Below are 16,709 nucleotides of genomic sequence, written 5' to 3'. Positions count from 1 at the left end.
TAACTGAATATACCAACTTCTGCTGCTTGCTGGGGCTGGAACATTGTCCCTTGTTCAATTACATTCTTTCAGCTTTCAGTTTTTGATGGTTTTCTTCACTGCCTAAACTTGGCTGTCCTGGAACTTGCTCTGTAGACTGCCCTTGAACTTGGAGAACTGTATACCTCTGGCTCCTGACTGCTGGGATTAAAGATGTGTACTACTATGCCTGGACCTAAGCTTTTCTTTAATTCCTACCTCTGTAGCTAAGGAAATTCGCTGAAGCCAGGCATGTGGCAGGGATTACCCTGAATGGAGGCTCAAAGAGGCCATTGGGTGGGATCTTTCCCTGAGGTTTCCACTACCTTAATTCTATTTAATATCTTTAATCTGGTTATCTCCTTCAACGTAGTATTCAGCTCTATTCCACTTCCTGGTGCTCCTTTAACCCTGAACCATACATTTTATAATTTTCCTTTCTAAGCTTGCTACATTTCATCAAAAAACTCTTCATAAGAGTGTAGCAAAGAGTCTATGCTAGGCTGTTTTGAGATTTCCTTTGCCAATGCAATTAATCTAACTTCACCTTAGCCTTAGGCAGATGTTCAGATAAGGGCAAAAAGCCACAACATTCTTTACCAAAATATCACAAGAACAATTTCTAATGAATTGTTTTAGAACATACTAAAATTTTTTAACTCCGAAACCTCTTGAGCTAGGCCCCCACAGTTCAAATCACTCTCAGTACCACTGTCTTCCTTGTTCCAACTAGAATGGCCCATTAAGCCCCACTTAAAGCTTTGAAGCTTACAACTGCTTTTCTGATTCACAGGCCTAAAGTCCACATTCCTCAAAACAAAACCATGGTGAAGCCTATCACAGAAATATCTCAGTATCTGGTATCAACTTCTACCTTAGTTACTGTTTTACTGCAGTGAAGAGACACCATGACCACACCAACTCTTATAAAGGACTCCCTTCTCATACAATCCCTGCTCACTGAGGCTCCTATGAACTCCACAGGGCATCCATTCCTGACTTATTTTCACACTATGTCCCTCATGCCTATACCATTTCTTATGTTGGCCAGCATCTATCCATCTGTCTGTCTGTCCATTCATCTGTCACTCCATTCCTCACTCCCTCCCAAGATTCTGCTCTCCTCCAGATCTCCAGCAGTAGCTTAACTCAAGATTTTTTCCATTAGGTTCCTATCACCCATGGTGCTTCTCAACTGAGCATGTAATTCATGTTAGGGCACACCCTCTTTCTGGGGAATCCCAGAGACTGGATGATTTTTACCATTTCCAGTGCAGTGTTAACATATAATTCCAACTATACTGGACATGTTTCCACATTATAGATGTACGTTTTAAGTCCAAACCTTACTTGTATCCTTCCCACTGGGCTTTACCTATATGATACTCCCTTCTCCAGTGAGATCCATTTCAATGAATAAGAGCAGCTTTGATTACTCAAGCAGAAAATCATGGGAGTCATTCTTGAGTAGATGATTATCCAATTCCCTTCTCATAATGGGCCACTCAAATCCTCTGAAGTTGCCCCCAGCCTGTTTCCTCCATCCTATGTCCACCATGATTGCCATTAGGCTTTTGTTGCTTAGCAGAGAACAAAAGTAACGTTCTGATAGGTCTTCCTACTTCCAGTCTCAAGCTCCCTTATCCTACTATCCATGCTGCAGCTGGTATTCTCTCTCAGAAATGCACATCTGCTGTGTGCTCCTTAATGTAACACACATACTGCTGAACTAGTATTTCTGATCCTGAGGCTACATCTTATTTCAACCACATATCCTCCTAGCCCCTCTACTCTCTCTGTTGCTAGTGGCCCAATTCTCACAGATCATTCAACTGTCCCCAGCACAAATGTCTATATAGTAGTATAGGAAAGTATAATATGTGGATTTGGAAGCCCTTTGTCAAGTAAACCTCTCTCTTTCCATTCCTCGTGTTCAAGTTTATAGACATATATGACTCATCACCCTCTGCCTTGTAACATCAACATTACATGTGCTGCCATGGGCTGTGTCACATTTCTCCCAGTCATTCCTCTGGATCCTGTGAGGAATGTTGCATCATCACTCACCCCACATGGTATTAGATTCACCATAGTGTACAGAGAATGGTTCTGGGTCCAAAACCTGAACAAAGAATAAGTCAAGTTGCCTCTTTCATCCACAATAGCATCTGAATCCAGTATACTCCTGGATAGAATCTAGAATCAATCTTCTTTTAGAATCTAGAATCAATCTTCTTTGTGAAAATCTATAGGCTTAAATGGATTTGCTCCTGCTGTGGTCACAATATTAACCAAATACAAGTTCCTTGGCACATTTAAGGTCAGATGGTGGCTGTGGGACTTCTGAACTCCAGAGGCAATGGTATTCAGGATGCCACAATTTAGTAGGCTACATACTGTTATCAAACTACTAAAGGCATGCACCAAGGCCTTTAAGTTATAGGGAACACTCAATATACTTTTAGAGAAAGTGTGCTGCCTCTGCCCATTGCACTAGTAAGGATCAAAAGGATTCCAAGTTTGTTAAAGTTACAGATGTAGCAATATGCAAATAAGACAGAATTCACTCATTCAACCCTACTGACTGAACATCTTCAATGTACTATGATCCACTCTGGAAGCTGAAAGAACACGAAAGAACAATAAGCAATAAACAAGGTGAACTAGAGAAATATAAGAAATATAGTGACCAGCACTCAAGAGAAAAACTAACCATGGAAAAGGGGCATTGAAAATGTAGCAAAGCCAGTTGTGAAAGGTTTCAGAGCAGTTAAGTATTAACTGAAAAGCATAATGAAAGGGCAATTCTTTTTCAAACATACAAAAAAGTTTTCCCATTTTGCAACAGAACCTACAACTGCTGATCTAGTTTAGACTACATATGTAAATGAACTAACTCTACAATGATTATGTCTTTAGCTCTTGAATATAACTACTTCGGTAGCACTCCTTCTGTTTTCTGTTAACATCACTACTTCCTTTGGAATTTCACTAAAAGCTGTGGCCAATTGCTTAAAAGGTTTTTATATAATATCATAGAAGAAGAAAGAAAGTAGCAGTCACTGTCCAATGGGCATTTCATTTATGCATTAAATGCCAAATCCTATCATATAAGGTACCATGTGTAAACAAAGGAATTCATGCCTGGTATGAGAAACCTAGTTGGCTTATTAGGAGGTAATGAGACCATGGATCTTAGAAAAGATCTATTGCCACCACTTTGCTAGACCAGCATAACCCCTTACTATATTCTAAATTTTATCCTTATAGCTATAGATAAGTATAGTTACTACCCCTCATCAAAGAAGGTTCTTGTTACAAAAAATGGAGACTAGGAACACAAAGCCACAGCTGGATAGGATCCAGAAATCAATGGATCATGAGGAACCCAGCCCCAAATCATACATACACATCATAGCTCCTGCACCTATGGCTCAGGGACTGTCATGGAAGAAGGGATGGAAAGATTATTAAGAGTGAGAATACCTGAAAGTCTGCTATGAAAGAGTTTCTGTAGAAATAGTTGTATAAACTAGACTTCAACAATAGCAATATTAATGGCCATACATATATGCCTGTGCAACAAATATAATGAAAAAAGTTGAGAAGAATTGGAGGAAAAGTAACTGGGAAGGGCTAGAGGGAAGAAAGGGAGGAAGGGATGTAATTCTATTTCAATTAAAACATTTTTAAAAGAAAATATATGAATTCTACATTAAAAATAGAAAAAAGAAATAAAGATTGCTAAGTGTGTTTTTTACTATAAAAGCAATACATACCCATTTTGGGTATTTTTGAGAAATACCAACAAGTAAGAAGAATATTAAGCATGTATAATTCTGCTCTGGATATCCCAAGAATTCAAACTCTTCATATATATTCTCTATGGACTCTTCTTTAGAAATAATTTTCTTGTTTAATATAGTCAAAACCACACCATATAGACAGCCTCATCATGTTACCACAATTTGAATAATTTCCCCAATTCATTATCAAGGATAACATAAAATGAAACCAGATATGCATGGCTAAACAACAAGCCAGGAGTCTCGTAAGGTGAAAGGGCCTGTAACATAGCTTTAATTATAACTTTTGATAATTCTTATATATCAGCACCAAGCATCTCAATCTCTCCCTATAAGACCCCTGGAAACTGGACAAACCAAGTCCAAAGTTGGTCCACAGCAAGGCACTTCAATATTCAAAGACAGCTCTATATGATTCCTGTGCTAGTTTACTTTCTATTGCTATTTCTCTTATTGTTTTTTACTTACTTGAAACACAAGGCAAGAACCGGAATTCAGGAACTGAAGGAAGAGACCATGGAAGAAATGATGCTTACTACTGTGCTGCCCTACCTTGCTCAGCTAATTCTCTTCCACATCAAAGTAGCAATCAAAAAAACCACCTTGCAGACTTGCCTATCTGACAATCTGATGCAGGCAATTCCAAAATTGACGTTTCTATATCCAAGGGACTTTAGGATAGATCACCTACTCATCACAACAAAAGAACAACTAAAACAAACAAACCTGCAAAGCTCTTTTTATAGTGTTCTGCAGAAAAAAGGACCAACATTTTTGTCATTGCTGATAGACTGGTCCTCCTTGTTAGCCTAGTTATCTTTGAAATCTCTCTCTCTCCTCTCTCCTTTCTTGTCTCTTCTCTCTCCCTCTCCCCCTCCCCCTCCCCTCCCCCTCCCTCTCTCTCTCATTTTCCTGAGACAGTGTCTGGCTGTACTAGACTCACTCTGTAGACCAGGCTGCCCTTGAACACTGAATCTCCCTACCTTTGCCCCTCAAGTGCTGGGATTAAAGGCGTGTGCTAACACTGCCCAGCTCAATGTCTCTTTTAAATGGTAGTATCACAATTTTATAACATGACTACAGACAGGACTACTGTCTCACTTTATCTAGGGATTTATTATATTATACCTGTGTTAATTTATGACAGAGGTATTTTATTTTTAAACAAGTAATATTCACTTACTGATTTCAAAAGCCTAGATTCCTGTTAAGACAGACCTTCATCCTTAATCATAGAACTCATCTTTTAAAAAGTAGGTGCTATCTGTATACTTTAATGTTGGATTAACAGTTGTGTCCAATATCCTAGGTATTTACAATAATTTCAAACCATGACTCTACCATCTAGACACTGGCTTATCTGTTGCTTCTCACATCTCAGCCATGCATTACATTTTGCATTACATTACATTTTGCATTACATTACAAGGAAGTACCCTACGTAGTAAGGTATTAGTGACCACCCTTCTGAGTTGTCATTAAGCTTTTATTAGACACTTTGTAACCCCATCTGAATATATTGCCACCATTTAGTCTGCCTTTCCCAAGGACTGTGTCATTCCTTGATTCTACTCGAAATGGTTTATTTTCAATATACTTAAACCATCAAACACTAAAATGATTGCCAAAGACTGACACCCAGCTTGTTGTAGACTTCCAGAATCTTCTTTCCCATTCTAGAAAACCAAAACATTCCCTTAGGTTCACTCTATAAGCTTGAATTCACTCACATAGGCTATGACGTGCACAATGGTAGTCGTTGTAGCCTGTACCTGCCTGTACCCTACAGGACTTACAAGAAGCCAGGACAACAGGAATATTAAATAGCATTTTTGGAATTTAGACATAATAATGAACATAATAGAAGAGCAAAAGATACAAACTAATCTACATCAGAACTGTGTTAAAAAATGGACAGCTAAAAGCAGGAAAACAAAAGCTAGATTTCTTCCATCAGTTTCCTAGTTGCCTAATACACAAGGCAGCCACAGCCTACTCTTCCATCTACCCTACACTCATTTCCCTGCATTCAGGAGTGAGGCATGACAACCTATCCCATCTACCACAAGTTCTTCTGGGAAAGGCATAGTAGTTATATATTTTCTCTTGTCTTTCTGGAGTTTCTCTGCTCCATGTCATCGCTTCATCAATGGGACATCCTTTGAAATGTAGTGACAAATCTGTTTTGGCCACAGGTTGAAAAAGTAAGTAACAGTAAGCCATGACACTCATCCCAGTTTTACCCTTCTACTTAACAGTTAGTAAAAGGACACCTAGATGCTTATAGAGCAGTAGGCTTTAGCCAAGGATTCACATCAACATCTTAACTCTGTTTTAGAAAATGTGTGCATGCTTGGACCATGGGCCCAGACAATCTGATACCATGAATCTGAAGCGTCTTCTATAGCTTGGTAAAAATCTCAAAGATGTTCATTCTTATCTGTGCTACTGGTTAAAAACCACTGTTGTATTCCAATGTATGCTAACCACCTCTCCTTTATTCTGAGGGATAAAGCCTATTTGAATACTTCATTCAATTGCCTACAAAAACAGATGTTAGTGTTATATCAGTTTTGCAGAAGCAAAAAATTAAGAATTGAGAAGCAAATATATCCCCCATGTTAATGCGATCCACAGTCAATGTTGTAAGGTAGAAAAGAAACAGTATCATTTTTAACAGTTAAGGTCATCTTTATGGTCTTATAATCTACTTACCATTTCCAAACTTCTTAAATAAAGACGATAATTTGTGATGTAAACTCTTCCCTTAATGGGGCCATTGAAAGGACATATGTAAATAACTTCTTTTTCTAGTAAGATAAAAAAAGTACCCTAAAATAATGGAAATAGATACCAAGATACACAACAAATGGTACTAACTTTATATAAACTACTTGGCTACATTTAACTACAATAAAAATGACTAAAAAGTTGAAAGCAACACTGGCAAAGTTTCCACAGCTCTGTGCCAGGCTGAATTGGGCACTCATAGCACTTCTGAGTTTGTACCTAGTGTTATCACCACTGGAGACGTACAGACCAGAGCCAGAGCACGGAGTGAACAAGGGTCTTGCTACTGTTGGCATCTTATGCTTATAAAAGAAACTACTTGAGTTATTTCAAAGGAGGAATAATGTTCACACAGGGTAGCCTCATGACCAACCAGTAGGCTGGGTGTTAAAGTTGACAACCACCAACCACACATGTATCATAGGTTCTTGTTGCTTTTTTGACAAAGGGTCTCTTCTCTCTGCATCCCTGTCTAAACTTAAACTAATGATCCTCCTGTCTCAGCCTTCCAAGTGCTGGAATTATGGGAATTTGCCACCACACTATGCTATAATGCCAGATGTAGAAATCTGTCTGCAGAAAACATTTAAGTGATAATGTACAGTCAAGGTAAAGTACATATTTTTTAAATTTGATGTAAGGAGAAACTAAATCAAAAGATTCATTTATAATAAAAATATCTCTTCTCCTTCAAGGATACCCTTGAATGAATATATATATATATATATATATATATATATATATATATATATATATATATATATGTAGTTAATGACTTTGAAATCCTTTTCTCTTCAGGTACTAAATGAAAGCTATACACTAAGGTCACTTCATGCGAGTTCAATTAGTCACTACATTGGTTAAGGTCTGTCTGCTTATACTCAGTACCCAAACATCCTATATGAAGACCACCAATAGTAAAATTTCTTTGCTCTTATCCAGAAACTGGGAGGAACATATACTACTAATTTTAGTTTCCAGACTAGAATTGTTGAGTGTGAGTCTGTGGACACCAAATACGTACTCATGGTTCTTGTGGGGTACAGATAATTCACAAAGGTACTTTTATTTTTTTTAAAAGTCCCATTAATTAGCACAATAATTTAGCCATTTAAAATTAAAATTTGACTCTTACTCAATGCATAAAATAGTTCTCTGAAACAATGCTGATTACTGGGCCCAAATTTACTGTCAGGAAGGACCAACCATAACACAAATATTGAATGCCAGCACTGTGCTTCTACAGTCTTAAGTCGGAGTGATTTGGCCTTCCCAAAGTAGATACTGTCCTCTTAGCCTAGGCTTATCATGAAAGAAAAAGCAAAGACAAACCAACCAAACTGAAAACACTGTATCAAAATGTTACCACTATCTTAATTTCAGTTTTCTGTCAAAAGATCTCCTATTATGTCACAGAGAAGAGTCTTTAAGTTGTAATCATTTTTACATAACAGACTGAAAGCCTTAATCTACTTCTGTTCTTATAACCTTAAATTACATAGAGTGGATACCTCTAGTTCGAGACTTTCATGTGATAACCTATGTTGTTCTCTCTAACTCATTCTCTTTGGTACAGAGACATGAATATCGCTAGCCTTGTGAGCACCAGGCACTTGAAAGAACTCTTTGATCAGGAAAGGCATGCAGTGTTCTCTCTGCATTGAGTCTCCTAAACAAAGCTAGGTTGTCTTCTCTGACTTGTACAGAGCAAATGGAACACAAGCCACCTGATCTTACTGTACTACTCCTCCAGTTCTGTAACCCCAGCCTCAAAAGCTTCTTACCAGTAATTGGCAATTCCCCTGGGAGTCGAGGAACAGTCTCGCTCACATCCTGACTGACGCCATCTTGAGACACCTGCAAATGAAAGGGGGTTGGATGGAGGTGCTGGTGCCATCTTTGCACACATGGTAGCAAACAGAAATACACTTTTAAAGAAAAAAATAAAAGTTTAGCATTGAAGAAAACTAGAACATAAAATTCAAACTTGGAAAAGAGAATCTGGAATGAAAATATAGGCACGTTCCTAGTTCACATGAAGCCATTTGTTCAATCCCTAGCAATAGCAAATCAGAAAAATAAAAATAAAAGACTGTGCTAGTTATAACATTGATTAGTCATGCTAACTCCTAGCCTGTATTTAAATAATGTTACCAAAGTTTTGTACTTTTTACAAAGTACTTTAAAGCTAATATAGCTCAATTTAATAGTCAAACTTTAATGCAATCAGCATGCTATATGGTGATAGTTTTTTTTTTCCTATGCAATTGCTGCAGAATCGTACCACAGTGCTAGAGACTATATTTCTGACTTATTATTTTATTAAGATCTTGTCTTATTTTTCATTTTTATTCTACCTAGGTGAACAAATAGTCTGTCAGAGACCTGGTTAGGTCTCTAGTAGTCACTTCAACAAGTTCTCCATGAACTTTTTTCTTCTCAGGTATGTGCGTCACCTAAGCACAGCAGCAGCTCTGACATGCAGGCAAACATTAATCATTAAACTAAGGAAAGCCAGCTATGGGGGCATACACATTTAATGCCAGCTTTGGGCAAGCTGTGGCAGAATGAACACAAATTGAGGCCAGCCTTGGCCACACAACCTGACTCAGTCTTAAAACAAATCAATTAAACCACCCTCCCCCCAAATTAAATCTCAATATTTAAAATCAAAGTAGAATGCTATAAAATTAAGAAGCTGAAATAAAGTGAAGTGATTTGTACATTATAAAGAGTTATTCATTATAGTATGAGGAATATGCATAAACTATTAAGAAAAGAATCTCCCCACCTCCCTCCCAAGGCAAATAGGCAAAGGACATTCATGGTTACTTCACAAAATCAACAGGAATGGGCAATAATGTTGCTTTTAAAAGAAATAAAAGATCAGACTTGTCAGTAATCAAGAAATAAAAATAAAAAATTAACCACCTTTCTGACTGAGCATTTTTGTACACTGTGGGGTGGGAGAATAAATTAGCCTTTCTGATGGACCATCTTTAAAATCTCAAAGGGCCACGAATAAAACTTACTTTGAATTCACCCCTCCCTTTCAATTTATATCCCCCCCAATCTCATTCTAATGGAACAATTTACCCTAGCTACTTTGAAGCATTTTATATTCAGTTTGTATGTTTAGGTTTTATAAGTCTCATCACCATAGCTAGAAAATAATGGTATATTTAGAAAAGTGTACTAGCCTGCTTACTAGTCTTGGCCTTCCAATAGCTCCTTCAGAGAGCTGTTTCATACCTGAATGTAAAGTCTAACAACAATATGTGAATAAAGCTTTGGGAGAGCATTTACAAAAGCAAAAATCACTTCACACATATTCTATTTAAATCTTTCCCAATACAAGGTGGGATGATAAATAAAACCATGTCTCTATCACCTTATGCTATGTGGAACACACAATGAAATTCATGATTCAGTATGATCCAAAAGATTGTCTAGTACAAATATGAAGAAAGAAATGTAGAGAGATTCAGAGAAGTGTAAAATCTCAACTCACTTTGTTAATGGATTCATTGTCCAAGGAGTGTGAATTATACTTAGATGTTGATGCAGAAGCCATCCTGGAACCTACCAAGAAAGACAAAATTCTCTATTAACTGATCTTGCACTGCTATTTCAAACATGTGACATCAAAGTGTTAAATATCTCAAGAGAACAAACAGTACTTGACTTTGTAGGCCCTTTTCACTTCCTATGGCCCAACAGAACAAAAAATACAAAGAGCTAGCTGGTGCACAGGCAGTAAATGTCCAAAGAAGAAAGGAGTTCAATGCTATCCATTTTACCCTTGGTTTAAGGTTTGGTAGGGAAAGGCCAGGTGAGCCATCCATTTCCAAAGTTGTATCTAAATATTAACATAACAGCTAGGCAACATGATTATTAAGGGCCATGTGAAATAGGAGCTAAATATTAAAAGGGGAACCCCACAGAAGCTATCAAGCTTATTCTAGGAAATTATATTCATAGTGCTCAAGTTGCTATCTTAAAGAAAAGAAAACAAACATATAAAAACCTTTAATGTTTACCAATGTATGACAAGCATGAAATTTCTATACCACTTAATTGAAAGATAATGTATAAGCATTCAAGCAGAACTATGAAAGGGTGAATTATATCATTCATACAACTTCCCTTTAAGAATTATTTCTTTTCCACATTAAGGGGCTTAATGAGAAATAGATTTTACTGAAATCAAATTCATAGGAATTATTTAGTATTTTCTAGTAAAAGTATAAATTTCAGGTAAATAATGAATATACTTCAATTTAGCCATAGACAAAAGCATAATATTCAAAGCATACATAAAACTATTTTTAAAATTTTTACATTTGTTCATGTGTATAATGTGTATGTGTGGGCATACATGCTGTCGCACATGTATGGAAATCCAAGGATGAGTCTGTGTAGTCAGTTTTTTCCTTTCACCTTTACCTAAGTTCAGGAAGCAAACTCAGGTCTGCAAGGTAAGCGCCTTTATCTGCTGGGTCATCTCATTGGCTTCACCAAACCATTCAAATACAAGTATGTATTTAGACTTCTGAAGATGTTAGCAATGACAAAAATAATAAATGTTGTAGTTATTTTAGAGATCAACATTAATAATAGAGATGAAGTCAGTAGCACATAAGCCATATCTAATTCAAGGTGACTGTGAATATCTATGAAATCTTTTGGACATATTCCATTCAAAGAACAGTCATGAGGCTGGGGAGATACCTTAATTAGTAAAATGCTTGCCTTGAAATCATGAGGACCTAGAACCCATATTTTTTAAAACAAAAGAAGAGACAGGTATGTATATGGTAAAGCCCACTTCCTAGCTAGCCAGCCTAGCTTACTTTGTGAACTTGGGACCAGTGAGAGAGATCATGCCTCAAGATACAAGGTAGGCCACTCTGGAGGAATACCAACTCCTCATAACCACACACGCATACATACAAACACATACATATACACAAATTAAAAACAATGACAAAACAAACAAACAAACAAAGAACAGGCATTCCCTGACAAGCATAGCACGGAGCATACCAACACTGGCACCGTTTCATAGTGCTGGTCACTGTCCTTAAGAAAGGCCTGAGAGAAGTAAACAAAAAGCCTAGAAAGAAAAACACCAGGATGAAGAAGTGGAGATATATATACACAATTAGGACTGTCAGGTTGCTTCCACAACAGGTCAGCTTGATAAGGACAAAGCTTATGTCCATTTGGCTCCTGGCTGTGTCCTGGCACACAATGGCATTATTAACACTCTAGTGAGTGAATGAGTGATTGTGTGGAAAATACACACTAGCATGAAATATCATGATGAGGCTGACTTCAATACTGATTTACCAAATCTCACAACACTGGAACTAGGAACTATCACTGAAGCTTACAGATGAACTATTAACCCAGACTGATGGTACACACACCACATGCCCAGCAACTGGGGAGGCAGGGGAGACAACATAGTAAGACCCAAGGAAGGAAAGAAGTAGGGGAAACCAAAAAAAAAAAAGTGTCAAAGAGAAAAGAGGAAGAAAGAAAAAGCGAATTAGGTGGTGGCCTAATTTAAAAGGAATTAAAGTTTTTTATTAGATATTTTCTTTATTTACATGTCATATGATTTCTCCTTTCCCAGTTTCCCCTCCAAGAAAAAAAAAAACCAAGAACAAACCCCTGTACCTTCCCCCCTACCCCCCGCAACCCCATCGCCATCCCACCTTCTCCCACTTATTGGCCCTGGTATTCCCCTACACAGAACCTTTACAGGGCCAAGCGCACAGAACCTTGACAGGGCCAAAGGCCTCTCCTCCCACTGATGATCGACTTTGCAATCCTCTACTATACACATACTGCCAGAGCAATCAGTCCCACCATATATAGTCCTTGGTTGGTGGTTTAGTCCCTGGGAGCTCTGAGGGTACTAGTTAGTTCATATTGTTGTTCCTCCTAAGGGGCTGCAAACCCTTCAGCTCCTTTGGTCCTTTCTCTATAAAGTTTATCTTTTTAAAAGATCCATAACTGCCAAATGATTTAAATTCAGACAAAATCTTACACTGTTCTTTGAAGACTCCTCTAACCTTATGTTCATACAGCACAGCACACAATATTGTTCTTAGATATGAAAGCAGAATGGGGAAGATGAATTGGAAAGGGCAGATCAGATGCACCTGCCCTGAAATTATTCTTCTGCCTACGTAGTAGTATTACATAAGTAGACAGGAGAGGTCTATCAATAATAGAAAACATTAGGATTTAGTAATAAGATACTGGGTCAGTTTTCAAACTAAATTTCCTTTTTTTTTATTTAGAGAATACTTTATTAGTTTTTGTAATCAAACCCACATAGATAAGACCTTACATATTTAATACAGTGCATTACCTCTGTACAAATGGAAAAAAAATAAATTCAACATTTCTAGACCAATATGGCTGTTAATTTCTGTACAATGCCAACTCAACACAGTAAACTGGGATACTTTTTTCCAAAGTTGACAGCACAGCTAAAGTTTCCAAATATTCAAATTATATATATGTATATATATATTTATATTTATATAAAAAGACCAATAATAGCAGTATGTTATGCATCAATAGCAGCAACAGCTTTTCCAGGTTCTGCAGTCATTTGAACAAAATTGTAGAGACATACAGCACACTCTATTTAAAAAAAAAAGTAAAAAACAAAGCACCAGAAAACAGCCCCACTCTGTTACTCTTCTGGGACCTGGCACCATGTTTTTAAATTAGCTTCTCAATCATCATCTGGAAAGAAAACATTCTGAGCCACATCATTAAAAACAGCTCTGCTAAAGCACGGTCACTACTACGTATCATAAAGCAGGGACAAGCTATTTCACATTCACAGAGGTAGGATACAGTACTGTCCTACATCTATAATACTAGAGGATACAATTTAAAAGGCATTATCAAACTAAATTTCCTATTGCTAAGTCAATAAAGATATTTAAAACCCAAGGTTATTTAATCCACTCACTGTCAACCTGGATGATTATACAGCATTTTTTTTCAGAAACCATGAAGAATAAAACCAAAGCCAAGGTGGTAGTAGTACATTCCTATAATCTTAGCACTTGGTAGAGGCAAGAAGATTCAAGGCCAGCCTGGGCTACATCACACTGAAAATACACATAGACACACACATACACAGACAGACAGACAGACAGACAGACAGAGAAAGAGAGGGGGGGGAGGGAGAGGGAGAGACAGAGAGACAGAGAGACAGAGTGAGAGGACGTGGCAATGGTAGGGTGTGACCCAGAATGTCTAAGGATCTGCTGGGTTCAATCTCCAGAGTCACACCCCAAATAAACAGATTTAAAAAAAAAACAAAAACAAAAACAAAAATCAAAAAAGCCTCAAAGCAAAAGAATGAAAAAAAAAAAACACCTAAAAGTCTTGATCTCAAATTGTGAAATCATCACAATTTCTGAACATTTCCTTCACTTCAAATCCTCATGCCCATTTGTCATCACTCCCAATGATGAAGCCCTTTGGCAGCCAGAGAGATTGCTTCCTATCTCTATGGATCTGCCAATTCTTGCCCCTTCATATACATAGCATCATATACATACATGCATATACATAGCATCATATAACATGGTCTCTTTGGGAATTACACTGGACACTGTTTCTGTTACAAGCAGGATCAAGCACAATCCTCAGAGGACCTGGGTGATGATAAGAGTCAATTCCACTGTAAGCCTGGCTTTAAAATTTCATCAGTGAGTTTCTGTGGCAAATGTGGTGGCTGATCCCCAGTCTACAGAAGCTGCAGCACTGAGACACTAAGAGCTAGATTTTGGAGCTGGCGCCATTCAAATCCAACTCTGCAACTGAAAAACTATTTAACTTTGGGCAGGTTATTTGCATTTTCTGATGCCATGTCATTCCTTTATCACAGTTGGGCAAAATGAGTTAATTCAAGAAAAGACCCACTCTCTATACATCTGTTAATAATTATCAATATTTTATTTTATTTTATTTTATTTGGTTTTTAGAGACAGGGTTTCTCTGTGTAGCCTTGGCTGCCCTGGAACTCACTCTGTAGACCAGGCTGGCCTCGAACTCAGAAATCCGCCTGCCTCTGCCTCCCAAGTGCTGGGATTAAAGGCGTGCGCCACCTCTGCCGGTTATTTATCAGTATTTTAATTATGAAAGGCTAATTACTCACTATGGTCAACACAATCAATTCTATGAATCAGCCCTTGCCTTAGAAATACTAGGGAGAAAGCAAGCTATTACATGGACACTGTTTGGCTACTGGTGACTGAATTGTCAACTTTAAAACTGCACTTGCCCACAATGACTGCAACAGGAAGCAATGTGCTAATGTGGAAGGTTCACTAAACAGATCAAGTACTCAAGGGGCATTTATAGAGACAGCCATTCACTAGGTTTACAAAGCATTTTGCCCAAAATCTCAATCAATAAAATTTTCATCCCTTTTATTTAAAAAAGGAAAGTTGTGGGGATGGACAGGGCTGAAGAGATTGTTTAGGGTTTGCTGAAGAGATTGTTTAGGATTTAAGAGCACAGACTGCTCTTGCAAAGGACCCAATCTGTGGTCCCAGTACTCACATGAGATAGCTTACAACCTGTTCCATGGCTTCAGCTGCCCTCTAGTCTTTGTAGGCACCTGCATACATATGGCACACATAAACTCATGCAGTTGTATATAAGCATACATAAATAAAAATAATAAATATGTGTATAAGGAGTTCTTTAAAATCATTGCTTTTTTGCTACCTTGGCTTGAATGTAAAAACTGAAAATTCTATACACAAACATGATTTTGATTCTCCCCTCAAGATATTTTGTGATGATTTAAGCCAAGCACTCTCCTGTCACAGAGCATACAGCGACTGGAGAGGGGTTAAGATCAGTTCCTGGAGTGAGTCTCTCAAGCAAACTAAGTGCTATATGTGACTGCTTCTCATCTCAGTAAAAACAAAATACAGTTAAAGAGAACACTACTCACTAGTCCCAGGACTGCTAGCCCCCTCAAATAAAACAACAACATAAAGATGATATTTTATTGTATAAAGTTTAGTTTTAAGTGCAACATAACCTTCACTGTCTCTCTTGAAATTCAATACAAACTAGGTGGGTCTTCCTCTCTTTCCATTTCTGTCTCTCATTCCAGCACATAGCAACTCCTCAAAAGAGTTACAACTCTCCTGGCAAGAACCCCTATGTGCAGGCTAAAACTTCTATGTTATATTTACTCCTGCATTTTTATAGCACCTGCAGCAGTAACAGGTACCTAATAGGTTATGTGTTCAATGAATTAACTGGTCAATAACGACTTGGACAAGAATCTTGATATGATTTCTCTTAATCCAGGAACCCATGAAAGCTTATTAAAATTAATAAAACGGTACAACGAACTTTCTGTTCATCAGGTGTTCCCTCCACAATACTCCGGCCAGAGTAAGAAACTATTCTAAAACTTTACAGATTATGCAAAACTAGAGTATAGTTGCTTTTCTCCTTTGATCTCCCCTAATGGGATTTATTGCTTGGCTTTAGTATTTATATAAATCCAGAGAAGCTTCCCCCCACCAGTCTAGTCCCACTGAGGCTGTACGGACCTGTCCAATCTTCCAAAGCCTGCCAGCAAACAAGGAGTCATGAACAGGTTGCCTGAGTTTAGAATTCCTTTTGAAGATAATTGTCTTTGCTTGGTAGTCTCTTTTGAAAACAAATGTCAAGAACTTCAGCCAGTGGTGCACAATATTATTAGACCCAATATCCCCATTATTATAAAACAAACTCTGTAAAATACCTTTGTTAGCTTAAGATGAAAATTGTAGATGATATGAATCTAAACACAATTTTCCCTATCTTACTCTGTGTCCCTGTGTGTACATGTGTGTGGAGACCAGAAGACTACCTTAAGTGTTATTTCTCAGGTACCATCTACCTTGTTTGTTTGGTTTTGTTGTTGCTGTTCTTGGTGGTGGTGGTGGTGGTATGTGTGGGGGTGTGTTTTAAGACAGGGTCTTAGCAGCCTTATTTATAATAGCCAGAACCTGGAAACAACCCAGATGTCCCTCAACAGAGGAGTGG

At 37.7% G+C, this 16,709-nt stretch overlaps 1 protein-coding gene across 4 annotated transcripts in view; it reads right to left on the bottom strand.

Annotated features, from left to right (window-relative positions):
• Mtm1 (myotubularin 1) overlaps positions 1-16,709 on the bottom strand; it is a 107,524-nt gene that overhangs the window by 70,500 nt on the left and 20,315 nt on the right. For 2 of the 4 annotated variants that reach the window (XM_031363465.1, XM_031363454.1), the window contains exons 2-4: positions 10,126-10,196; positions 8,399-8,471; positions 6,540-6,634 (exon numbers count right to left, since the gene is read on the bottom strand). In XM_031363465.1, coding sequence (XP_031219325.1) covers positions 6,540-6,634; positions 8,399-8,471; positions 10,126-10,188 — 231 coding nt within the window. In that variant the 5' untranslated portion in view covers positions 10,189-10,196. Of the gene's footprint in view, positions 1-6,539; positions 6,635-8,398; positions 8,472-10,125; positions 10,197-15,218; positions 15,238-16,709 lie in introns of those variants that run through there. The other 2 variants (XM_031363475.1, XM_031363485.1) reach the window with 2 other exon arrangements.

The sequence above is a fragment of the Mastomys coucha genome, chromosome X (genome assembly GCF_008632895.1).
Source record: "Mastomys coucha isolate ucsf_1 chromosome X, UCSF_Mcou_1, whole genome shotgun sequence".
Classification (NCBI taxonomy): Eukaryota; Metazoa; Chordata; class Mammalia; order Rodentia; family Muridae; genus Mastomys; species Mastomys coucha.
Note: the sequence above shows the minus strand (reverse complement) of the source record. Positions and strands in the feature narration are given on the sequence as shown.